The sequence below is a fragment of the Caloenas nicobarica genome, chromosome 2 (assembly GCF_036013445.1).
Source record: "Caloenas nicobarica isolate bCalNic1 chromosome 2, bCalNic1.hap1, whole genome shotgun sequence".
Classification (NCBI taxonomy): Eukaryota; Metazoa; Chordata; class Aves; order Columbiformes; family Columbidae; genus Caloenas; species Caloenas nicobarica.
This window is the reverse complement of record NC_088246.1, coordinates 21,669,400-21,696,857: the sequence shown is the minus strand read 5'-3', so window position 1 is coordinate 21,696,857 and position 27,458 is coordinate 21,669,400. Positions and strand designations below refer to the sequence as shown.

General features: G+C 37.6%; 1 protein-coding gene across 3 annotated transcripts; it reads right to left on the bottom strand.

Annotated features, from left to right (window-relative positions):
* Positions 1-245: 245 nt before the first annotated feature.
* Positions 246-26,604, bottom strand: NSUN6 (NOP2/Sun RNA methyltransferase 6). Of its 3 annotated transcripts, none has more exons than XM_065628156.1 (13): positions 26,484-26,604; positions 23,164-23,238; positions 22,834-22,942; positions 21,932-22,087; positions 20,208-20,287; positions 18,864-18,973; positions 16,310-16,463; positions 14,610-14,691; positions 12,107-12,226; positions 9,175-9,319; positions 7,172-7,320; positions 6,116-6,241; positions 246-2,416 (listed from the first exon to the last, which is right to left on the bottom strand). In XM_065628156.1, exons 3-13 carry the CDS (start codon positions 22,906-22,908, stop codon positions 2,204-2,206), a joined length of 1,410 nt encoding a protein of 469 aa, XP_065484228.1. In that variant the 5' UTR covers positions 22,909-22,942; positions 23,164-23,238; positions 26,484-26,604; the 3' UTR covers positions 246-2,203. The 3 variants fall into 3 exon arrangements, with proteins under 3 accessions (XP_065484228.1, XP_065484229.1, XP_065484230.1); XM_065628157.1 differs by having other exon boundaries at positions 23,169-23,238; XM_065628158.1 differs by lacking the exon at positions 246-2,416 and adding an exon at positions 2,934-3,056.
* Between the last annotated feature and the right edge of the window lie 854 nt (positions 26,605-27,458).

Genomic DNA, 27,458 nt, shown 5'->3' with positions numbered 1-27,458 from the left:
CAGAGAAAGGGGCCTCTGCGAAACAGCTGGGGCTCATCCCCTTCATATGCTCAGTGTGCTTCTGTCCAGCAATTGACTTTTGCAGAAACAACTCTAGTAGAAGTTCAGATATCAGTAATTTTTTCAGGTAAAGTCTGGTCTACAATTACACTGGAATCAAATACAAATGAGTTACTTTTTCTTCCTCCCAGCCCAGAAACTTCTCATATAACATCACGCGAGATCACCATCTTGAAAAGCCTGTTTATTATTCAAAATGAAAGAAATCTGGGAAAGTCTCAACAAATCTTCCACTAAAAGTTCAGCAATCTTAATTCTTTCAAATTCAGCATTGAACAAATCCTGCTACTGAAACTGGAGGCAAAGTTCCCTATTTTATATGCATATGCAAATTTCAGTGTATCGTCTGTGTGTGCTGATTCATGTTTACAGAATTTATATATTCTGCAAAAAGAAAACACTTTTTACTAGCACCGAGTTAAAGATTTCAACGTGTACTTACAATAAAGGACTAATCCCTTTTGTTACCAAGTAACTATTTTAGCCATATTTAGACTAAAAAGACTGTAAATTATAGCATGAGTTTTCATGGTTCTAAACAGGGTATCTCACCTACTATTGATGAAACAAAATACTTCAAGTCTTCTTTAGACCTGTTATGGTTAATGGAAAGGAGTGACCAACAAGAGCAGACAAGTAGTAGACACCAATTCTACCCTCCTACCCTGCAAGCACAAGCCTTACAGAGGATGTACTAGTCAATCCTGGCAGAACAGAAGGGCCATTTGTTTTATTTAAAATCAGTAAAAAACACAAGGTATAAAAAACATTTATAGCAAATATAAGTAAACAACAAGAATACTGAGAAACAGAATTGTATAAATTGTTTTGATTGCCAGCAAATGCAAAAGCACTTCTGACAGTATAAAGACAAATTTTAAAAGGAGTATCACTTTTTTTAATCGAACCAAAGCGTTATGTCTGTAAAGACAGACATTTTTAAGATAATGCTTTTAACAACTGGAAACTGATGACTGAGAGGAAAAAACCAAACACACAGAGATGTCAGCTTATAGTTTTGAATTGTACTTACCTTTTCCCTCTAATTTTAGTGTTACCGTCAGTTCCAGCAGTACTGAGAAAACAGAAAACTATTCAAACAGAGAACATCTCTGGCAACTGAAGCAAAATTTTCAAATTCATCTAACACTTTTAAGATATTTAGATTATTAAAACTTTGAGCAGTGTATTAAGGCAGTTCTCATTAGCTTGCTTCCCCAGTTTCAAGTTTCGTATGATTTTAGCTGGTGATGCTTTCCAACCAATAAAGAGTTAATATTCTTAGTTGTTTGAAAGGTGATTTGCAACATTTCAGATGGTATTATGCATTGTTTTCTGTCTTTTGATATATTAATCAGAGCTGTAGCCCCTTCTGTTGCAAATGTTTCATTTTAAAATTGTCACTTGTCAGCCAGTCCAATAGGCTATTTCAGAACCAATACAGTTTATGCATGGGAAGTTTGATGTTGAAACAATATTTATTTACATTCCCAGAGTGAGATGGTTTAATATATTCATGCTGCTATAAAAGACATGCTACAAAGCCTAATCGTATTTTGTGTATATACTATGTGTACAGAGAATCTTGCCTGTATTAAAATAAAAGAGAAATGAGGTTCTAAGTATCAATTTATAAAAGTTATTTGTAAAATGTTACAGTGTTTTGTGAAGCACTATTTAATGAAACATTAACTATTGGTAAACCTCCATAGAAACTACCTTTTCCAAAATTCATGATAACAGTTCCAAACTATTTCATTTATGTTTGCATTTCATGATGTGGCTTACACCCCTCCCAGCGAAACCCTGTTCCTACGCTTGCTGCACTAGACAAGCGACTCACATGAGGAAAGCCAGACCAGACAGCAGCACAAGTGAACACACTTGTCATTCGTGCACTGACCTGCTGTCAATACAAAAGGAAATGGAGATGTACAAGTGATCCTACCCTTCCCCCAGCCATGACTTTCTCTCTGCAACCTGTGGCTCTTTCCCAGCAGAACAGCTGGCAGATTTTCTGGCTGCCATAGCAACCCTGCCGTCAGCCCGTTGCCTCAGCAACGTTGCAGCAGGAGAAACACTTCACCTCCGAATTGTTCTTAGACTCACAGAGGTATTTTTTTCAGGTTGCATTCCTAACTGCTTATTTACTGTTCAATTTAATAAATTTTGCAATAAAAAATCCTATACAGTCCTTATTTGCCAGTGAAATCAGATCATCTTCCCTGGAATCTTCCAAAGAATTCATATCCATTCCTTGCAACGTTACAGCAGATGGATCAAATCTCTGCAGCAGCTTCAACTGATCAAGCGACAGTCCAGCGCCCCTCATGCCTTCTCCTCCAATGTGAGGTTCCTTTTTTAGTAACAAAGAAAAGCAAATTATTGCATCAATAAAGTTCTTAAATGCCCTCAATGTATTCTGCTGAGTATATGCAGAACTGCCTGTTAAAGTGGACAAGCTAGGTTTGTATCATTCACACCCAGGGAGGATTTAAAAATAAACTGGCACTTCTGTTCTTGCCTTCATCTGTCCAGTATGTACACAAGCATGTACACAAGCATATACACAAGGTCCAAAGTACTTTGAGGAGGTGGTGGGGCACGCAATCCACTTTAGCCCAGCAGTTTAGAGCACTTGTTGAGGACAGGTACATGGGCCTAAATCAATTCATTACTCAAAGCGCTGAAACATGACAAGAAAGCTGTTATCACTAGACAGTAAGAACGTCTAGAGGTTTTAGGTTGCCACTTTTAAGTGATGCAGCACTTCTGTGTACTGACTAACAGCTATGGTTAAGTCAAAACCAGTGATTCCTTAGCCAGTTACTAATAGTAACAGTAGCAGAAATACCTGGATTTTTCCCATTAAAAACTTCAACCGGAGAGACTGAAAGCTCCATTCCAGGATACTATACTGTCTGAAGAGGCAGCATTTTGGAAGATGATGCAGCAGAAAAAACTGAGCTTCAGATTTTCTATGCGCTGTAATTAGACTAACAGGTAAATGGGACTACTGTTACATGTGTATGTACATGAGGCAGACAAAGAAAGGAACAGTTTAGGTATCTGAATTCAGAAGATGCCATTTGGCATCAAAATCCTCGAGAGGAGAAAGGCTTAAAATCACAGCCCTTTTCTCAGCATTTCTTGTGAGTAGCCTTGACTGTTTTTTTTATTTAATACACTGATTCCTGGAAAAAATCTAATTTCTAGCTGGATTGTTCTTTCAATGCATTCAGTAAAGAGATGATAGAATAAAATGTGCAAAAGCTGGCATTGCAATATCAAAACCAGATCTCCTTTGTAAATCTAGTCTAGTGCAGTCTATAATGCACCTTACAGCAGAGTATTTTTGAGCCATCATACTTGGCTAACACACGAGTTCACCCCATCAGCTCATGATGTGAGTTAGTTGCTTAACCACACACTGTGTGCTGTAAAGCTGGGCAGCCAAGAGTTTGTAGCCTGATTCTTCTCTTCCTTTCCCTCAGCAGGATTTCAGTGCTTTCCAACTAAGAGACAAAAGGAGGTGTCCATTGCAAATTGAGAAAAAATAACATACAAAGGGAGATGGGGGTAGTGACTTGAAGTAATATAATAGAAGGATGGAAAGGTAAAAGTCTAGGGAAAATGGTAGTACGCAGGGTCAAGCGACTTGCTCAAAGACAGACCATTTTTTTCCTCGACCTTTTCCTTTCTACTTCCAGTAAAGTTACTGCATTTAAGCTGATATACAGCATCTCCTGGGTAAACTCCTAAGAGGAAGTAAGTCTGCATAGACAAAGGATCAGCTGCCAGGCAGTAACCTCCACCTACAAGCCCAACGCCTACGGCTCCATCTCCTGTTTTTTCCATATCCAACATGATTCCAGGATCTGTTGCCAAACTGAGAAAGTAGGAGACAGTGGATTGGGTACGTGAGGAGGTGTTCACTGAGAGACTAAAGAATATGGAAAATATGTAAAGGAATATGAGGTAAGCCACCCCTAGACTCCAGTTTCCTGTTCGTTGGAAAAGATCACCTCGGTTTACACTACTGGGGAACTGGTTGTAAGATACTATACGCTATCTGTGGGTAAACAACTCAGTGTCATCTCATTTAAAATATACCATACACAAAAGCTTAATTTTTACAGACATGGCATTTCTGTGCGAAAACTAGTACATTATGCAAGAGCGATATTACTGGTGAGAGGAAGTCTATGAAACCAGAATTAATCTTGCATTTGAGCTAATAGGGGTCACGTTTTGCTTTGTCATTCTCTCGAGGACAAATTTATGCTGTTACGTAAAATATATAATCCCAGTTGAAATACCTGGAAATGAAAAATTCCTAGTAAATAGATGGTGAGAAAGAAGGCAGAAGAACCCTAACGTACAAATCTTTTTCAGTTCTGTTAAATCTTTACCAGCCTTCATATAATTGTACACCTATTATATATATTTTTTTTCATTACAGTTAAGGGATGCATCCAAACTTCCAACAAGGCCAAGTGCCGGGTCCTGTACTTGAGTCACAACCACCCTATGCAACACTACAGGCTTGGGGAAGAGTGGCTGGAAAGCTGCCTGGAGGAAAAAAAACTAGGGGCATTAATTGACAGCCAGCTGAACATGAGCCAGCAGTGTGCCCAGGTGACCAAAAAGGCCAACAGCATCCTGGCTTCTATCAGGAATAGTGTGGCCAGCAGGACAAGTGATCGTCTCACTGTACTTGGCACTGGTGAGGCTATACCTCGAATCCTGTGTTCAGTTTTGAGCCCCTCACTACAAGAAAGACATTGAGGTGCTAGAGGGAGTTCAGAGAAGGGCAACAAAGCTGTTGAAGGGTCTGGAGCACAAGTCTGATGAGGAGCAGCTGAGGGAGCCCGGGCTGTTTAACCTGAGGGTGGACCTTATTGCTGTCTACAACTACCTGAAAGGAGATTGTAGCATGAAGGGTGTTGGTCTCTTCTCCCAAGTAGCAAGTGATAGAACAAGAGCAAATGGCCTCAGGTTGCACCAGGGAAGGTTTAAATTGGATATTAGGAAAAATTTCTTCACAGAGAGGGTTGTCAGGCATTGGAACAGGCTGCCCAGGGAAGCGGTTGAGTCACCATCCCTGGAGGTGTTTAAAGGATGCATAGAAGAGGTTCTTAGGGAGATGGTTTAGTGGTGGACTTGGCAGTGTTAGGTTAACAACTGGACTCGATCTTAAAGGTCTTTTCCAACCAAAATGATTCTATGATTCTTAGAACAGATACAAATCATCACAGAATGTGTAAGTAAGGTACACAAGCATCAGAGTTAGACTTTTCCTCAAAGCCCTGATGATAAACAACTAACACACCCAACTCATCACATCAACAAAGAAGAAGAGAGATGCATATGGTCTGATGATAAACTCTCTCAAGGTACTAATAAAGGTAACAGACATTTTTGAAATGTATACGGTATAGATGAAAAATTCTACTATCTTCCTATATATTACCTCCTCCTAGACATCTTAATGGTAGACACTGGGTCCAAAAAAGACAAGATACCTTCTTGGGACACTGAGCCTGAAATAAATTTACTCCCTCATTCCTTTATATAATGCAAAAATAGCTCCCATACATATAAAATCCTCCTTCCTCAGAACACAAGGTACTTTCCATTTATCTCCCATCCTTTATGCAAATCTTCACTACTTCATTGGCATTAATAAAAAATCTTTCACCTTTCCTGTGAATGTGCAAAAAAGCATGTAAAATATATCCAGAGAACAATTGCAAGTGAAATTTTAACCTGTCTGAACTATCTTTTTTCCCTGTTGTGTTTTAAATGACTGTTATACAAATCAAAACGACCACACTACACAGTGAGAAACTACTTAACGATCCCTAAATGAAGCTCAGTTAAACATGAAAATAAATTTACAAGAGCCTCAGAATTGCTTGTGTTATTTCTATCTGCAGCAGCTAAAATTTTCTGCAGTCAAAAAGAGATTTACTGATAGCAAATATAGCACGTAACTTTATAGTACCAACACAAGATCACTGGACCGTGTGAAGTACCCTGAAAATACTATTACCTGTGGCTGAAGCTGGAGACATGGAAAAGTTTTCAAGGCCCACGCAACTTGCTCCTCATTTTCAGAGAGTGTAATTGTACATGTACTATATACTAAAATACCTCCTGGCTTCAGCAATTTCACTGCCTGCAGAGAGAAATAAACAATAGTTCAGCTTAATTTTGTATGTAAAAACTTCCATATTAAGCAACATTAACCAAGAAACCATTAAGCTATAATATAAAAACTTAGCACTTAATTAAACTCAGATCTTTCTGTCTAAGATAGGCATTAGGATACTAATTCTTCTCAGGAAATGCAGTAAAGGATCCCATGGATTAGAAAGACTCTTCTTTCCAAATCAGCATTATAGCTCATGCAGTTTATTAATGTCATTGAGATGATCCACCTTGTAAGATTTGTTATTTGTACAGCCCTGCAAATCTCAGACAGATTAGTTTTCATCACCTGCTGCCAACCTTGGATATACAATATTTTTATCAGTGATATTAGATGTCAACTATTCCACATATTTGGCATGGAAGTTGTATCTATGTTGCTTTTCAAGCTGTGGTTCACTTTGAAGACCTATAATTCAGATTTTGACAAGTTTCAGGAAATCTTACCTTTTAGCATCAGCCCAAGCACACTCCTACTAGCATGAAAAGCTGCAATCTGGTTTCCTGGCTTTGTACTCCATCTCATATCCCATACAGCACCTCACAGCACCACTGCATGGGAGATCTATGCAGTGAACATACAAAAGTCTATGCTGCCGCAGAGAAAAGACTTTAGCCTGTTCCCTGACTTAGAGCCTTGTGATTATTATAAACTAAAACTGATGAAACTGAAGGAATAAAAAAACACGTACAAAGGTTTTTATTTACTATGGCTTATATATACACCTTTCCCATGTTCCAATGAACTGACTTCACCTAGCAACAGATCCTAACGCTATTTTCTTCACTTAACTGCTGAAAAGGTAGGGAAAATGAGGCATCATCTTTCAGTATGAAGTTTTATGCTGCAAAAGCATTATGTTCAATTTAGCTTATCTACTCAATGATTAATACGTACCACAGTGAAAAGCTTGCGCTGAAGCGGCTGGTAGGAGGTCACTTCCGTTAAAGTTGAGGAATAAGCCATGTTTGGTCTCTGTCCCATCCCACTACATGGAGCATCAAGAAGAATTCGATCAAATGACTCTGGTAAGAATGGAGGTCCTTCTGTAAAAAGCAGTTAGTAGTGTAAAATGCGGCTGTTTCTTTCCCTGACACTTCACCACAGATAAGCACAATCTGTTTCTGCATCCTTGACTTAAAATTTTTATGTTCTATACATAATGTCTGCAAAAGTAATTGCAGTAAGAGTCAAGTCTCAGCACTGCTGGTGGTAGATTTCACCTCCCAGAAAACTAAAGAATTTTAGTTCTGCGAGGTCAAACAATACATCACTCCTTTAGAAAATAATCTTTTTAAGCTTAATTTAATAATTTGAAAGTAAAATGTAAAAGTAATCAAACAAAAATGTTGAAATATGATTGGTCAGAGGTGTACAGAGGTACAGGGGTACAGAGCTGTACATATAGGCTGTAATGAACCACAGTCAGCTCATAACTGAACCAAGTGTGCAAACTGTTACTGAGAGAAGCCTGTAGTTAACCATAAAGACTGCCTTAAACAATAATAATAATTGGCCTGTCTATATAATAACTATTTCTTGTGATGCATACATATCCATGGAAAATAAAGCACTTCACAATAACATCAAATATTATATGTCCTAATGCATGCTAATGCTGTCTCCACCACAGAAAAATTCAGTAAACAAGGACTGTGAAGACAAGAACAATTTCCGGATATTACCTGCATAGATAAGGGAATACATGACTTCTGTATGCATCCTTTCAACTGAAACCCACTAGCTCAACAGCCCAAAAGTTTCTATTGCCTTAGTGGTAGAAAGACTCTTCTGCTCAGCATCACCAAGGAAAAAGTGGCTCCATAGGTAACCAATGAGGAAGAAAGCCATATATATATATGCTTTACCTCCTTTTCTCCTTCTCTTCCTCAAATATTCAAGTTAGGTCACAAGTGAAAATGAGTGACTTCATACTACAGCTACCTAGCTTGTTCCAGCACTACAAAATAAGTCTATCTGATTTATCTGCCTCTGATCCATTACTACAACATTCAAAATATATGTCTTACTTGCAGGGATGTACAAAAAAGCCTTTGTGATCTCTCAGTATTGCAGCCAGCTCTTGTTAATCTGTGTAAGTGCTACATATCACCTACCATATTTTATGTTCATAGAAAGACTATTCAGAAAATACCTTTATTCCTCCAAAGCAAGAATAATGGCAAGGCACAGCGACAAGGAAGGTGAATTATGCAACCTAATGCCTACTTAAGCTAACCAGTGACTGGAATAAAATCGAGTGAGAAAGAACAGCACACTTTGCGTAACAAACTAAAAATAATCAAGACAGCAAATACTGTTTAAATTGTTCCATCATGGGAAAGGAACCAGTATCATAAATACTGCACTTCAGAAAAGCAAATGAAATGAGCTTAAAATAATACACTGTGCTTCTATAGAACCTTCCTCTAAACAGCTGAACAAACATCAATGAACTAAACCTTGCAGCACTCCTGGGAGTTAGGTATTAATAACCCCATTTTACAGACAAGGATTCTGAGGCAGAAAAGCCAAGCAATTCTGAGAAATAATTTTTTTCTCTGACTAAGCCAAACAATTCAGAGTATGGGGTTAAACATTATAATGAAAGAACCTTTAAGGCTTCTTTCATCCTTGACATTATCTGGAAAAGGAATGCATTCCCTTTGAGCATGTTAGGTTGTGATAAGGACAGATAGTTTGAGTTTTGTATTTGCTTCACGGAGAAGCAAATAATCCCAAAAGAGCAGGAAATAAAAGAGCATTCACAGTGCTGAAGCAACTTAGGTATTGCTAAGATTTCAAGGACTTGTAGACCTGTGGCAGGATTAATACTATTAGTGCAAAACTGATTACTGTTTTCTTCTGAAAGCTACTGCTACCCAAGTGGTTTACTTTACCTCGTTCATCCTCTCTCTTCTCAACTGAAAGTGCCTTTGTTCCATCATAGCAAAAAGTCTTAATGCAATTCAACTGTAGCAATTCAGCGTTCTGCTTAATTTTTTTGACCTTGTTAGCTGTCTTGTCCATGGCTATTACTTCACCCTGAAAAAAAACACAAAGTTTTTATCAAAAGCACAGGGATTAAATGGTTGCACAGTTCCTGATTTCCTCCCTGAGCCCATGAGCAGTGTAATGAATGAAGCTTAGCTTTCCCTACAGAATTTTGTTATTCTTAAATCCACACTCCAGTAGTCCTTGTTCACCCATATTTTCCATGATATCCACGTTAGGCTAGATACTAGTCTGAAACCATGCGCATTCTGACTGGCACTAGCTGCTGGGCACAGTCACTCCCTAAGAGACCCTAACCTGTCTCACTTCAAGCAAAGGCAGTTTTTTTGCTTGTTTTGTTGGGTTTTTTGCTTGTGTTTTTGCTTGATTGGTTGGTTGGTTGGTTTTTGTTGTTGTTTGGCTGGTTGGTTTTATTTATTTGCTTGTTTTGAACTGTTTTACTGGGCACTAACTTAGGTAAAAATATAATCATTTGAAAGAGGAGTCTCAAATATATGGTAAAATAGGTCAAGAGGTTTTAAATTTGCATGGAGATGGTAGGAAACATGATCACATACAACTCAGTCCTGAGGAAATGAGGCCCACAGTCAGGCCTTTGGCTTGCTCAGACTCTTTAACATACTGTTACACTTGCAGTAGATGTCACTCAAGTTACTTTGGGAAATACTGTAAATACTAGAATAAATTTAGATGGGGGAGGGGAATCACAATTACACATTATTCCTTTTATGTAAGAGTAAGATTTCTCTTTTCCTCTCCTCTCCTCTCCCAAGATAAATCACCACTATCTGCTAGATGAAATCTGTAAACTCAAGAACAAACTGAAACCAAGCAAACTTCAGTAAAGATAAGTTGTTGACTGTGTGTCATGTTAGCCAATAAGTAGGTCTAGGACTGAGAAGTAAAAAAGGATTTATGTTGTGTCAATGGTGTTCAGCCTTCAGCTACCGTGAGCCAAATCAGCTCCCCCAGGAGCAGCCCATGAGCACGTGCCACTGCTGCTCCCTGTCACCAACCAACCTCTGGCGCTTGCACACCAACCACTCATGGTGCTTGAAAGTCAGGTCTGTTGCTAGAACAGTGGATTTGCTGCACATGTGCTGTGGATACATAGAGAGACAAGTCCTTCTCCTGGGAGACTCTCAGAAAAAAGAACAAGTTGAAAGACAACAGTTCTTCCCCACCTGGCCCATGGCAGCTGCTGCCAGAAAAACTTCCTGAAAGACATGTAGAAAAAACAGTGGTCTGGACTGGCATCCAGATAATAATAAATTCTCAAGCTTTAACTATTCCCAATTTCTATCTAAAAGCTCATAACGATACAAAGTAATTTTACATGTTAATTTTCTCGTCTAAAACCAAAACATCTACAAACTGATTTTTACAATTAAACTACAAAAAATATGAGATTGATTCAAATATTCTGAAATGTTAATGATTTAATTTACTGTCTATGGAAATTTAGTATGGAATACCTGTGAATGGAACTTAAGAACCAAAAAGCAGTGTAAATCTACTAACACATTTCTTCCACATCTTAAATTAAAATTATATACTCAGATAAATTTCAACATCTGTATTCTTAATCTTTACCACTTCAGCTGGAGGTAAGCACAATCAGCATATCTAAAAGGACTAAAGAAAAACCATACAAAAACTATACAAAGTTATACAAAATGTACATACACAGATAGAAAAAGTACAAATGTAAATGAATCCATGACAGAAATATACGTTTTACAGACTTCCTTTATTTATCACACTGAAATTCCTTACTGGAAGTGTTATAAATCTATCTAATAAATGTCTAATGACTGTCTAATGGCTGTATAATGCACGTTTAATGCATGTTTACAAACCTTCCATATTGAGGGAATAAACACCTCAATAAGCAAATCATCATAGAACTGAATACATCTCTTCTAAACATATTCACATCATTATGCTCTGTACCTTCCCATTAATGCACAGACAACCGTTGAAGTACTGCATAATGTAACTGCAAGACTTCTAAATAATCTGATATATTCTAAGAACCCTATTCCAATGAAAACAATAACCTTATCGATTTTTTAGAGGAAACATTATACATTTTTCCCTTCTCTGCCAGAAAAGAACAATCTGTATTTCTGTTTTTCATTTCGCTTATAGCAATTCAATATATGCAAATTGTTATTCCTATATCCACATTCTTTTTGGTGGCTTGTGTGTTATTTTCCTTTGTCTTTCTCTAAATATTTTTTGTTTCTTCTCATCTTGTTGCTTTCTCATGAAATATTTTTGGGTTTGTGACCTTCTACCCTAGAACAACAGATTCACACTAGAGATTCAGTCTAAGATCATATCTGTACTGCTTCATTGATACTTTTTACTGAGAAGAAGTTAATTGGATTAGTAACTTTTTAATATGTTTTTGTACAGAGTTGTGCACTCTTTTGGCACACAGTAGTAATTCCTGATTTCCATGTATTCTCAGTTTCATGAATCCAGCATATTCCTGCATAACTTTGCCTTGCATGTTACAAATTTCTCCATTACAAAGAAATCAATAACATTTAAAAAGTGAAATCAAAGATATTTCAATAGGTCAATTTGCAGCAAATAAGATTTTAAATGTGATGGTGACTATTTGATAGTCTGTGCTCATTTCAGTAACACTGATGTATAGCAAAATATACTGGTAAGCAGAATGTTCAAGTACTGTTTCCTCTTGTAAATTATCTGTGCATTCTGACAGCTAAGTGAAGTGAGCTCTGCAGATGAACAGTGGTCAGACTTTCTTCACCAAAACAGAAAATGCTCAATGATTTCTCTTACCTGGTCACGCATTAATGCTGCAAGATGGGTTGTTTTTCCTCCAGGTGCAGCACACATATCCAAAATTCTTTCTCCTGGTTGAGGGTGTAAAATATGGCTCACAACCACAGAAGGCAAGTTCTATCATTGGGGAAAAAAAAAAAAAAAAAAAAAGAGAGAATTCAAACCTTATGTCCTGTATCCAGACCTCTATTAAGGAATGAGAAACTTGTTGAAACAAAAATTCATTCAGCAATGAAGATACCTGTGATATTGCTGTAAGCTCCTTAACAGAAAATTAACTGCTGGGATTATATCAAAAAGACAGTATATGTCTGAAGTCTCTAGTGGCTCATTTTTTTTTATTTAAAGCTATAGATGAGTATCTATGACTGAAGTTTAAGGGTTCATGACTACAGAGACTACAGTGTTAAAAGTCAAAATAAAATAAGACACAGAGCAGCTCTGTATATAACGAATATTTTATATTGACCTGTTTATTGGAACATGTACTATATGAACATACTGGTGACCTAACTACTAATGAAGAAAAATATCAATAGGCAGGAGTTTAAACTTGCTGATTTAAGGTACCAAGAAGCTGAACTGCACCATTAATTGTGAAAATAGAACAGATGTACTGAAGAGAAATAATAGTCAATAATTGTGCACCATATTGCATCTTACACAATATGGAAACATTCTTAAAGATTCTCTTCTAACTTGGTTCAACACAAAGGTATAAAAACATTTCAAAGTTGTCTTTACTACATGTTGTCTCTGGTTAGCATAGTTTCAAGTTCTCTGCCACGATGTTAAAAAAAAAAAAAGAACAATAATTAATCTCACACACGGCAAATTCAAGCCAAAAAAGCCAAGCTCCAAGGGTTGTGATCAGTGGCACAAAATCCAGCTGGAGGCCAGTCAACAGTGGTGTTCACCAGGGGTCTGACCTCTTCCTTAGGGACCTGGATATAAACAGAGTGCACCCTAAAGAAGTTTACAGAGGATACAAAACTGGAAAGAGGGGTTGATAAACTGGAAGGTTATACTGCCATTCAGAGGGACCTTCACAGGCTGGAGAAATGGAGAAACCGAAACCTCGTGAAGCTCAACACAGAGAAGTGCAGGCTCCTGCACCTGGTGCACCCCAGGCACCAGCACTGGCTGGGGCTGCCTGGCTGAAAGGCCCTGGGGAACCTGGTGGACAAGAAGTTGAATATGATCTAGATTCTCATGTGCACCAGTCTCTTAAATAACTTGTCTCTCTAATAATTCTGTTCCTTGAAAGCAAGTACTCTGATATGCTGAATGAGGGAAGAAAAGGCCTCTCCTTTACTGCAGGCCACGAGACAATATATTGCATGATAAACTAACCTTTGCCCACCTCGAAAGACAGCATTGATGCTGTTTTAAAAATATTAAGTTCAATTACAAAGAGAATGTATGCATGAAAATAATTCATCAGCTGGACTGACTCTTCTGACAAAAGAAATACTGAGACAATTCACTGTTAATAAAGGACTTACTGTCTGAGTGCTAGTAATACCAATAAAATGAGAAGATAACTTAGAATTTCAGATAATATCTCTGAACAAGGGTTTATTTGATGTAAAATTTATATTTGCTTTACAGATTAAAACAACCTTTTTTTTGAAGGCTGGACAGCTTTTGTTTTAAACCCTGCTTCTAAATCGTCATATAATACCATTGTTGGTACACTCATTGTCTTAGAAATCTAACTGAGGTGTTCACCTAATCTTTTTACATCAGCAAACTGAAATCAAGGATTTTACCCGATCATCTTAGATCAGGTAAAAACTAGAAAGTTCTGTGATTTCATCATCCTACATTTCAACATAGCACAGGTGACCAATTCTTATGTCTGAATATTGCCTTTAATTAGTTTTATTGTAGGTGAAAAGGAGTACAGGTATCACAAATATTAAAGATGCAAAGGTAAAGTTAGTTTGAAGTTCTTAATTCTACAATAAAACTACATTAAAAAAATTGTCCTTCTTTGGAAGCTGTGTAGTTTTATGGTAAGAGGTAGCAAAAGCTGTGTTACTGTAAGATTTTTCATGGTTATTTTGTGGATTTTTTTTCATTAGGGCTAAAAAGATACAGATTTTCTCTTCAACTTAAAGTTAACCTAATATTTGGAGATTTTCCTGATTATCTACAGAAGGATGTACCCTGAACGAGGCTCGTATTTCAGACTTGATAGGCAGACTCCAAAACCTAAAAGTTCTATGCGTAGTACCTGTGCACAAAAGAACTTCAGAGTTTTTAAGTCAGTAAGTGACTCTTAAGTCACTTTGAAGTCTCTTATCACATCTCAGACACGGTGTGATTAAACCACCTACATGAAGGTAATGATTGCATTCTAAACACTTTGTTTTCTTTAAATCCAAAGAGTGAATTAGGTGCCATAATAAACAATGAATATATAAAGTATTAATGTATGCTTAGAAGGTATTTATTATTCTACAAATGGTACAGACTTATTTTGTAACTAACATACCTGTAAAAACAAATGACTGGGAAGCACATTGTCAAACGAAGGACTAAGGTAGACTGGCTCTATCATCCTTATGCCCATTCCACTGAAAAATATGACAAAAATATTTCAACTATTCAGATTTATAGTTTTTAACAGTATTCAGTTAAAATCATTATGTTTATAAATAGAAACTCGAAACAGTAATCTTACAAAACTGAAAGCACTTCTAAGTCAACTAAGAAAAAAAGTTTTACAATTTTGTAATCTGATAATTCTTTAAAATTACATCATTAAGTTGGATAAACCATAACAAAAATATACTACATTATAAATGTGAACTATCTGTAAAAACAGTACAAATTTATTTTTCTTGTACACAATACAAACTGAGATCTAATCCAAGTCTTGATAAGGTAAAGATATTCATAAAACCAGATTTAAATATGTTAATTTCAATCCATAACTGCTTTTGGCTAGTCATGTATCCACTAGGGCACTGGCATATGATTTCCGACTTAGATCTTCCTCCATTTTTCTAGACTGTCTGAGATTTCAGTCAAATACCTAAAGAAATTCTATTTCAAAAGCCTTACATTGATTTGCCTGCAAAACACAGGTTTGAACTTAGAAGCAACCTAAAAGTTTTAAATATGAAGTTCTGACACGGATTTCATTAAGACGAATATACTAGGAAATGGAGAACAATAAAAAGAAAAACCAGAAAAAACAAAATTGAGCCTGAAAACAATAGATTACTGAAGATAACAAGAATTAGTATTATTTTGCATATGCACTGCACAGTCCAACAAGACGAAGGAAGGACATGAGAAAGCAAACTTGCTGACACCATATTTAGTGTTATATGCTGCCATTCCACATCTTCAATTCCACAGGTATAGCCTACCACTACTTTCACTATATTTAAGCTCTAATAAATGAGGAATCCTCTAACAATGTAGTCTTTTTTACTAAGTCTTTTGTAGTTTGTTCTTGGGATGTAAATTCTTGGTCCTTAATTTGATGTTCATGCTCTTCTACACTGCTTTTTATATGTGCTTTAGATGACAGAAGAGGAACAAAATGAAACAAAATAGAAAAGCAAGTAATCTTGAAAGAGATACCTACCTTGGCAAATGCTATTATTTTTTTAAGATGTCTGACCTTATGTTCTGTCCCCTGCCCCACCAAAAAAAGCCCCTACAAATATTTTCAGGAGATGGAGAAATCAACAAGGCTGCACTACTGTTCCCTCCAAATTGGAGAGAGGCACAGAACAATTTACCAAAATGCAATTTTGCCACAGTGAGAATGTTTGTCACTTCTGTTTGTTCTATATTATTGAAGTAATATGCTAAACATAAATTCTGAAAAGGCTCCCATTTATTTCTTCCTACTTCTCAAGTAAACTGGGATCTGGATACCACTATGAAACTAAATGTTGAGTCTGATAATTCTTATTGTAGTACTTTAATCATAATTGCCATCACATTGCCGCTACCTTCATTGTGAAGTTACAGAAGACATCGGGCAGCACAATTCTACCACATTCCCAGAAACTAACTCTTCCTCAAAAATACTGGAAATCCAAACATGCAATGAAGGTCTCTGTCAAAGCCATCTTGTGGTTTCGCAAACAGTACAGAGCATTTCAAAATGTCTTCCCATCTTCTTCCTTCCCTTTGCGCAGTTGTAGGTGTAGATTGCAGTTACTATGGACTTACTTTGATGGGCAACTAGAACTAAAGATTTCACTGCGACTCAGTTCTGAAATCCCATTTCCAAGGAAAACTTTGACTCCTTCAAATTCTTTGGCTCCTCTTTTACATTTCCCTTCAATATCTGAATACACTGAGACCAGATCTCCAGCTTTCATAACTGTGCAAAGAACAGAAATTTTGAGATTAATATTATCCTTGACAAGACAGTAGTGACCAAATAGTTTAGGATCTGCAGTAGACTACTTACTTAAACTCCTACACTACAGCAAAATTTAAACTTGATTAACATAATCAAAGAAAAAGATTAACTTATATTAGGCTCGACAGTGTACATGGTGAATGATGGCTACTGAAGACTAGAGCTCTTGAGAGACACCAGGTTACAAATCAGACAGCTTGTCTTGTTTTTTAAGAGGCCAGACAAATCTTCACTTTCTATTTTATCACCACTTGGTCACCCATAAGTTTTAAGCAGCTCTTGAGGATTCAGTCCTGTGTTTGTGCTCCAAGCATACAAGTACACCCAACAACACTGGTTCACACTTAAGGTACAAAGGTAATAATATTAAATTTGTCTAATGACCTCTCAATAGCTAGGTAGAACATAGCCATAGCTGCTTTTTCTCTAACTATTGCTGTGATACAAGTGATTATATATTCTTGTTGAAGCAATTTTTCTGGTGTGGCTCTCTTCACTCTAAGGCAACTGCTGTTCTCAATAATCCTCTAATAGAGTTTTACATCTCTCCAATTAAACCCCTCCAGATCAGTATGTAAATATACACCAAACTCTAGAAGTGTAGTCCTGGGGACTTAACAAACTTTCTGAGCTAGAACAAAAATAGATGGAAAAGGGGGATGGTGTAGGTGATTTTGTAGAATAGCGAACAAGCTCTATGCACTGACTGGCTGAAAAATATGCTTAAGAACAAAGGCCTCCACTGATAGCAATAAACAGTTTTCTAAAATTACATTTCTGACATGTCTGACTGGCTGGAGCAACCAGAAGATACAACAAGTAAGAGTAATGACAGTTCAGCTTCCCAAGAATTCTTTGAATTGTATTTAGGAATCATTTTTTTCCATTTTCAAGTGGCCTTCTTAATATGCAAAATGCCCTAGAATTCTTAAATGGTAATATTTGTTGGGTAGCCACTAAACATGTATTTTTTTGCATAGCTTCTTTTTACACAATGTGACATGAAACATTATGTGATAGCCTACTATTATTATCTGCTTAAACTTCACCAAACAGAAACTTGCAGCAATTTAACTCTTCCATCAAGCATATTTGCCAGTGATTTTTGCAGTATTCAAACATAAAGGGTTTTATTTCACTCTTTGCTGACAACCATCCTTTCAAAATGCATTAGTACTCTGAACAGCTCTTAAGCTTTTTGTAGCTTATATTGACATTCCATAAAGCTTAGAGTTTGATTAGTTAAATTAAACTCAAAGCCCCCTGATAATTAGTTTACCCTCATTTGGGTTGCAAGTTCAGTGATTAAATGTGTGTTCTTGCTGTACTCTTTTTTCCCCCTAGTTAGACCATCTGTGCTTAATACAGCTTTTTTATATTTGGCCTCAAGTGGGTAGCATCCCCTTTTATTTTATTTTCCTATCTGCAATTCCCCTGAAGTGTTCCTAAAGTTTTATAGTATCTTTTCATTCTTTGAATTGATGTTGCATGCATAATTACATGCAGCAATTATAATAAATCACTAGCTGACTCAAAGAGCGATTGGAATATTTATGAGGTTGCCTAAATAAGCAGTTTCAACAACTGCTATGGCAATATACTTATTTCATTATCAAGTCCTAGATTGAAAAAACATTCCTGTTCAGTGAATTGGACATAAGCACATGGTTAAAACTTCTTGAAGGTTTTTTCCTGGAAGGAAATGAAGTGGCTAGATAAACGCTTTCCTGACTCACTTTGTTTAACAATAAGAGCCATGATGATTAGTAGATCTCATCACAATAGAATAATGAGGTGAATCATCCAAAATTACACTGGTTTCACATAAAGTTAATTTGACCTTTAAATAAAAAATAAATAGGCTGCTGAACACTAAGCATGTATATGTAGATTTTTTATCTTGCCTCACAGGCACTGAAACAAAAATTTCCATTTCTTGAGAATCTGACATTAAAACTAAAGATTTTTCTCACCAATAGCAAAAAAAAAACACCACAACTTTTTACTAGTTTACTAAACAGTATCAAAATGAATCACCAATGGATTAAAAGAAAAAAAATCTGGTTTTTTAGATCTGTATCATAGAATCTGACAGGATCATGAAGGCGAGTGGCTTTATGACTGAATGAAGAAATAATATATCTGGAAACAGTATCTATTAAATAATCAACATACATCCAGTTATCTCCCAGAAAAATCCAGAAAAACTTTTTAAAAAAGTATTTACCATAAATTACAACTATAAGATTAATTTCAGTTGTGAATAGGAAAAAAAAAAAAGTGTCAGCATTTATTGGAAACTGTCATCAAGGGGTGACATTTTTTCTACTTAACTGAGTGTATATAAAGAAGTCTTACATCTTGAGGTAGATATGATTCCAGGGACATAAACATGTGCTCCTCGAAGTACTGCATATCCACACTGGGCTCCAACAATGACTTCAGATGCATGTTTTTTTAAATCTCGCCTAAAAATACGATATGTAGTTCAGCTTAAAAAAAAAAAAAAGTATACTGAAAACAACACCACCACCACAAACCCCAAACAAAATACCCCCCAAGTAAACTCTAGTTCATAAATACTGGTTTTGTCACAACATAATAGAAAACATAGTTAACTATTATGTATTACATTTAAAAGATTTATTTTAGTCTCAGAAGAATCAAATGAAAGAGCCAAGAAGGAAACTAGTCCTCAAAATTAACCAGATTCTGACACACTGACACATTCTGCCACTATTATGAACCTGACATAGGAATACAAATAAATTATACTGAGATGGAGCATAATAGTCCTCTATCCCTTCCTACGCCAGACAATTGTGAAGTGATTTTTTGTGTTTAACAACTGCTAAGTACTTCTATAATAAATGTAGAACCGAATGTAAGGAACTTTGCCGGTAAGAACTGTGAGGAAGATAGTTACTCAAACTTTAATTAAAGTGCAAATATATTTGAATATAAAAAGAACAGAACGTTCAGAAAAAGATGCTACAAAAGAGAATTAAACGAAATGAGGAATAAATAAAAGTGTTAAATGCTATTTTAGAGTGTACAGCATTTATGAACTAGTACTACTTGTTACCAATCTCTCCCTAATCACAATTTAAACTGAATCTGAAGTAGGTTAGTCTCCATTATGAACAAGATACTTTAAATAAAACGTCCATAACTGAATACAGTAAAACACTGAAGAATCTCCACAGGGGCAGACAGACGCAACATGAGAAATATCCAAACATATCTTAAGAATGAAGAACAAATAGTCATTTTGTAGGGGATAAAATTGATTCAGGAATCCTCTCAGTATTATTGATCCAGTCTCCCTAAGTCTTGCTCTGGACTTTATTCCAGTGGAAGAAAACTCTGCCTGTATTTAGCTATAGTTCTATATTCCCCCACAAAAGTTTAGTTCTTCTATCTGCCACCTACCTGGATTTCTAGACAGGATGTACTTATGTTACATTTTTACCTATACAAAGTTAATCTCATAAATAAGGAGAGAACTCTCTCTATGTTTTCTTACATCTTTTAAGGACTAAAACTCTCACCTGGTTAGGATATGGACTGTCCACTAGGTCTTAATACAAATGAAGTTGTGCTTCTTTTATTGTGAGTTAGTTATCTTAACTGCTTAACAAGAAGTCTATAAATAAAACATTTGTTATGGTATTTTAAGGCTAAAGACTGAAAATTTCAAACCTGGGTCCAATGACAGGAATTAATAAGATGTCCTGGAGTTTTGGGTGCTCAAGAACTGGAACACATAATCCTTTAAATTGCTGTTTCATTAAAAAACATAATTATTAGGCAATTCTAAAAAAATCTAACATTTGAGTACTTAATTAGACTGAAAACTATTTTTCCATTCATAATTTATAGCTGTAGAGTACAAAAACCAAATGTAGTGAAAACAGTACGAGAAGATGGGAAATAGAGTGTAAGGAGACACTCCATATTAAAAATACTGCTCTAAAAGGCTAAACTTTTAATAAATTGAAAAATAACAAGGCCACTAAGGGATTCACTAATATGTGGCCTCAGGGAGTGGAACAGTGTTCTGACACTACCACCACCATCAAACCCTACCACTGGTTTTTGCTTTCTTCTGGAAGAAGGTTGTGTCAAGTTGTCATCAAATCACAGTAACACCACCAGATAGGCTTGGGTATAGTCTGTGTTATCTTTTCGATATTATTAATTATAAAACACTGTTTAAATCTACTAATGTATTGCCCGTCTTACTTAATATGCCAGGTCGGTAATACTTGTTATTTTTCTTTTCAGCTTAACTTTCGTCGGGTACTGAGAGCTGAGCTGTGCATATAGTTGAAGAAATGACAGCTTACAACTTTAAAAACTGTTCCTGAACTTTAAAAAGACGATGCTTTCTCCTCTGAGCCTTCTAAAATATAACCTTCAACCATGCAAAATCATAAATTAGTTTGCATCTGATAAATAAGTATTTTCTCTTAAGAAAACAATCCAAAAGCATACTTTTGTTAAATACTTTCATGTAGTTTCCTTTTCTAACATAACCACAATTCAAAATGGTTATGAAAAGCCAGTCTTACTTCAGTTTTCAGCAAAGCATTTTCCCTTGAAGCAAAATATCATTCTGCAATATATATTTCCAGATTTCTACAATCAAACTAAAATTAGCATAACTCATTACCATTCCAGCCAGCAGAATACTGTCAACTGCCTACGCATCACAGAAATGTCTCCTGTCATGCAACAGCTCCCTGCACATCCACTAACATTAATAATTTACTTAATGAACAACTAGGTCTTTTTAAACAGAGTGAAAATCTAGGATAGAGTTTCAAAATACTCTACTTCTTAAACATAATGGCTTACATACTATCAGATAAATAAATGTTTAATTGAGTAAAAATCCAAAAATTTTATAAATATTAAAAACAGGTTAAAAAAAGAAAACACAGCAGCTGCAGGGCATCACTCGGGCTCCAGTTTCTAAAATATACAGATTTTCTCACTTTCCTGAACAGTTTGTGCAATGAGACACAGAGCCATTCTCCTTTAATCTTAAATAAAAATGTTCTAAACATTCTGAACTACAGTTTTTTTCTCCTTCTACCATCTTCTCTAGACTTACGGTGCCTTTACAGTATTTACTACAGTAGTACCCCAATCCTATCTAAGGTCTGGATCTGCCACATGAAAAAGTTATTTTCTTTTCCCTCTGTTATTGCCTTTCTTGGATATATTAGATGAGGAATAATGCTAGACAAAGAATTTTCATTGAACATTTAATGCTGGCAGGAAATCAATATGATTGCATAACGTTAATACTAGCAGACGTATTAAGTTGAGGAATAGTTTCCAGTAATGAAAAACTCTCATAATCAAGCAAAAGATAAAATGGCCTGTTGCTTTTGCTGTAACAAAGAAATTCCACAAACCTTCTGGATCTCTTCAAACAGCAATTTTTTCACATGTTTCACTGAGGCCAAGTGGGTATTAACTCTAACAGTGGTGAAACTCGGTGGATGAGATAGATGACTTAACAGAGATTGATATTTACGCTCTGCCTCCTGTGTGCCTAAAGCAGTGACAAGCTGAAAGCGAAAGAAGAGATTTTATATTAAAGAGATTAACAAAGCATCCTCTTGCTCAGTGCAAAAAAAAAAAAAAAAAAACCACAACCCTGAATAACCATTCTGTAGAAATGGAGTTGGTTGTGTGGTGGGCAATAGTGAGTAATGTCTATGCCTGGAGGCCTAATTCCAGTAAAAACTCCATACATTTCTTGAAAAGGTATTGTTGGAAAAACAGTTGTATTAGCAAGATCACTGTAAACAGGCAGCAGCAAGTACCTAAAGTAACTGCTAGCGAGCTCTGTGATGCTGTACCAAAAACAGTCCCAAGGAGATGGAAGATTCAAAACTATGAATCAATAACTCTTATTCTGATACACAAAAACATCATTTTTGTGTCCTTTGACATTAGGAATTCATACACTGTCTATACGATTTTTGGTTCTACACTGGGATAAGAGAGTATTTCTTGTCAATATTATATGGTTGAGAAGTGGTTCATTTTCTCAGTGATCATACCTCAATGAGATCCAAAACGGGAGTCTAAGATTTATGCTACGTTTAGTTTAAATATTTCTAGGTTACTTTGAGCCAACAGGCATAAAGAATAATTTTATATTTTAAATAGAACTACATATAAACATCTGTGTCTAATGCAAACACAATGCAAGGTAGTAAAGTCACACAAAATATTAAATTCAAAGCAATATTAACAGCATTCAGTTAGCAAATATTTGTTGATGATTAGTAGTATCTATTTCACATACCTCATTGTTTCTGAACACTTTGGTAAGATACTCTTCAACTTCACATTGGAAAGAGATTTTGGGGAAAAAAGACATCTTCCTTTAGTTTTTAAAATCTGCTGGTAAAGAACTGAAAGAAGCAAAATATCTTCTTAACGTTTTTTATCACAGTCTATAAAAAAGTAACACAAGATTAACCCACAAACTAAGCTGCAGTTTCTGATTCTTCTGCTTTAATAATGCAATTTTACTGTACTCAAAGTTCCAAATATTGCTCAGGATATGACTGTAACGCTACTGTTAATTAGATTTCAGAATATGTTCATTAACATGTTTAGTATTTGCAATCACCTTACAATGAGATTACTGGTTTCCTTGCTGTCACGTCCTTCCCAGCCAAACCTTCCAAGGCTACTGTATCAGTGTCTGAAACGTGAAGAAAATGTCATCACCTCTAAATCCTGTCTCATTAAAGTTACCCTAGCTATCCTTGGGGACAACTTGCCATTTAGTCCTAGAATTCACTCACAAAGGCTCCTCACAGAATCTAGTTTTGACTCTTTTAAGTCCCATCTTTGAGTTTCTTATTCTATTACACCATCATATCTGTTCATTTTAAGATATAATTTTCTAATTCTTCCCTGTCAGATTTCTTCTGCTCAAGCTTAACTTCTTAGGTTTCTGCTATAGTTCAAATTATACAAACTTCATAACAGGGGGAGATGTGCATGACTGTGGACAATGATTTTTATTTTTTCCACATATACTTAAAAATTAAAGAAGAACTGTAAGTAACACATTTCTCTTGAGTCTGTGTTTAATTCACAGCAAGACTAGCGAAACATGAATGCAACAGAAGCTCTGATGGTCCTCACTGAAAATCTTCGTCTGGTGAAAGATTACATGGTTAAAAGTTACAGGAAATTTCCAGTGGTTGCTTTAATTCCTTTTGCAAAGCCAAACTATGAAGTCCCTATTGTAGCTCAGCACTGATGCAGCTTTTATTCTTTGTAATTATTCTCTCTTTTTCTCTGTAGGTAATAAAATACAGTTATCTTCCCAAATTGTATCTGCCCACCCTTATCTTGCTTGTATTTTGAAAGAGTACATACACTTCAGTCTGAAATGAGACTTTCTAAATATTTAATAGTTTGTTTACACTAACTTAAATGGAGGGAAAATGAGAACATGCTCCCTGTCAGTGAGGTTTATTATGTCCACAACAAGGAAATTTGAATAATAAAATACTACATTTTCATTGTATTAAACATAGTTGAAGAACATACATCAGAAAGTTGGGTATTCATTCTATTTGAATAAGAGGCTGTCACTTTTATCATAAAAAACCCCTCAAAATATCTTATTCATATATATGCATATTTCAGATTCAGTTGAAGTTTTAATGCTAGAAGAATGTTATCTTTTTTAGACTTAACTTTTGATCCCAGACAAAGGCAACTTTCAGCTTCATGGGTAGTAATTTCAAAGCCTTATTCCTGAAATTAGCACCCTTTGAAAGAAATAAACTTTAATGGAATGAATTATTTTTTTAATTAATTCGAGAATTAATCTAATTAATTCTTTTTAGACTCTAACAAAGTACCCACCAAAAGGCCTTACCTTGAGATTTCTACTAAATCTAACAGTATAATAGTTCATATCACAATCGAAATTTTAGAAGTTCAGTTTAAACATTTCAGACAATGTCATGTATTACACCTTTGAGCTGTTGTCCTAGGACACCTACATTACACGGAAAAAGAAATCACCAAAAAAACCGTCAACCCCAACCCTATGGCTCCCATTTGAAAAGGTTTTCTTCAGAAATACAATAAACAAGCATTTAAAAAAAAACACACACTTGTGAATTTTTTTAAGAGTTGGAATCATGAACAGAATTAAGCAGACATTTGGAAACTGGTAGAAATACGTGTTATTTATGAGCCCTACAAGTGACTTTGGTACTAACATTATGAAGGCATCTTTTCAGGACATTAAATGGGTATTTTATGATAACTGCAGAATCCCACTGAATGACTGAGGTCATCTCACAATCACAGTTAGTTCTTCATGGATAACCAGCCGCTGATCTGACAGTATGCTGGGAGCGGGACTTGTTTCTACGTAATTTTCAAAACGTAACTGAGTGCTACCATGAAACATGAGACAGTAGGTGGTCAAAACCATGAACTCTTGGTCAAAACCACTGCACACAGCAGACAGAACTTCAATGAAGGTCCGTAAATGATGTATAAAGAGACGTGTTAGTCCCATGATACAAATTAACAAGACAACTATGTCTACAAGTAATGCAGGATCTCTACGGCTGGAAATTTCATACCAAAATAGAAAAGTTATGATGTGTTAGAGACCACCATCCTTCTAAGCAGGACAGCAAGTATTTTACAGTGCCTGCAATAAATGAGAGCCAACAGAAAAACAAGAATAAAAACAAGGATTTCACTCCTCCCAGTGTAGACAGCATAGATGTCATGCAGAAACATGATGCTACATCTGTGCTTTTAACCACAATTAATGAACACTTTAGGAAGCTGACAAACGTGTAACAGGAGAAGTTAAGACTTGACCCTGACTAGGTCCTAGGGCCTGGTACAAAATGTTACTGCAGAAGAGCTGCTCTGTCACAACAACTGTAAGGCATGTGGACTCAACATATGCATTCAAATGACAAATACAAGAAACCCACTATCATTGTGCTTAGTTCAAGGAGAGGAAAAACGCACAACTGAAAAGCCATTCCTCAGTTAAACAGAGCAGTCAAAAGAATAAAACTATTGTGAGCAGGCTGGTAATTTCGAAACCACTCAACTGGAGGCTCAGAGCGCATGCACACAACCTGCAGCTTCAGCACCGTATACATGCTCTTGCAGCGCCCGTTATCCCAGAAGAGATGTAATGTAGCTTCAGGGAAAGGCTTTCAAATAAGGAAAAACTAAACTGTTTGCAATCTTCCACGCTGGGGAACACAGTTGAGAAGGAATGTGATAAAAGCTTATCAATTCAGATGTGGTAGAAAGAAAAATTGATGAGGGAGACTGCCTAGTGCCTCTTAAAACACAAGATTTGGACTTCAAACAGAACAAGTAGGAGGCAGGTTTGAAACCAAAAGGAGATTTTTGTTGTTGTTGTTGTCGTTTTTTTTTCTTTTTTCCACAGACCTGCTATGCAGTACGCCCTGCCCCAGGAAAGGCTTGCCAGACTTCAGCAGAGCCCTTGAGGGAGCATCACCTCCTGTTCACCATCTCCTCACGGGTTTCCCTGCGCCCCTGTTGGGAGCTGCTGCAGGGGACGCGGTGCCGGGCCAGGGCTTTGATGTCGCTATAAGCCCTGCGAGCGGTCTAATGCAGCCAGCGACCAGAGATGCCGAGCAAGCCTGAACTTTAAAACCTCCTTTCCCCACCCCCTCCCACACGAGATAAAAAGCCGGCTTATTGCTGTGGGGAGCAGGATTTGGGGCTCCCTCTGTTATTCCCACATCGCGCCCTTACTGAAAACACCAAGAGGGGGTGGAGCTGGGAACAGCTCTCTCTCGGTAGCCTCCCCCAGGCCCTGCGAGGCTCCTTACGCCAGGCCCAGGGGTCCCCGGGAGGCGGCGCGCCCCAGCGGGACCCTCCGCCACCGGCACCGTTGCCCCCTCAGCCCCGACGCACACCGAAGGAGACACAAGCCCCGTCCGGACCCGGGACAGCACGAGCAGGGCGGAGCACGCAGGTCCGGGCCGCGTTCCACCCTCTCCCGGCAGCGCCGCGGATCCCGCCACGTCTCCACCTACCGCCGCGACCAGGCCGGTCCCGCCTTCTCCGGGCAGTGGCAGGAAATCCCGCCCCTGCGGCCGCCAGGGATTGGTTGGTGGTCGACAGGGCGGTGCCGGCTCGGCTGTTACTATGGGAGCCAGGCACGCCGCAGCGGGGCCGGGGGAAGGGGTTGCGTTCTGCCGGTTGTAGCGCTCGGCCGCGGGGCCGGAGGCGCACCCAGGGCACGGGAAGGGCGGCAGCAACCCCGGCGCGGAGGCCGCCCAGGGCGGCCCAAGGCCTGGCCGGGGTGAGCAGCGCCATTACCAGCCCTGTCGCCGCTTACGTGCGGCCGCAGCGGTTTCCCCCGCGCTGCCGCATGGTCCTTCTCCCGTTCCGCGGTTTCGCGGTGTCTCGGAACAGCCGCCCGCATCGCTGCCGGCAGGGGCCTGCGGTGGAGCGGCATGTCCATGTGCTACGGAGCAGCAATGAGTTTGCGACGCTGCAGTAGCTCAGGCCACAAATGACAAAGTCCTGCTGGCAGCGCTTTTTCTTTTTTTCTCCCTTTTCGCATGAGCAAGCTTAAACGCTGCTGAGTAGATTAAAATAACAGGTTTTGTACTTCCACCCCTCCTGCACGTAAGCGCCTGGAGGTTCCTTACCTAAGGCAGAGCGGGGTTCATGCTGACCCTGCCCAAGGTGCTGCCGAGTGAGAAAACCGCGGTACCCAGGCAACAGTTCCATAAGCAAGAGCCTATAGTGCCGCACCGAAAAGGAGCTCGCTGTTCTAAAATGCTTTATTATACACGGAAGAACCGAGCGCCCTGAAAACCACGAGACCTTCCCCACCGTGACGAAGGCCGCGGACCAGCCACAGCACCGCCCGGCCGGATG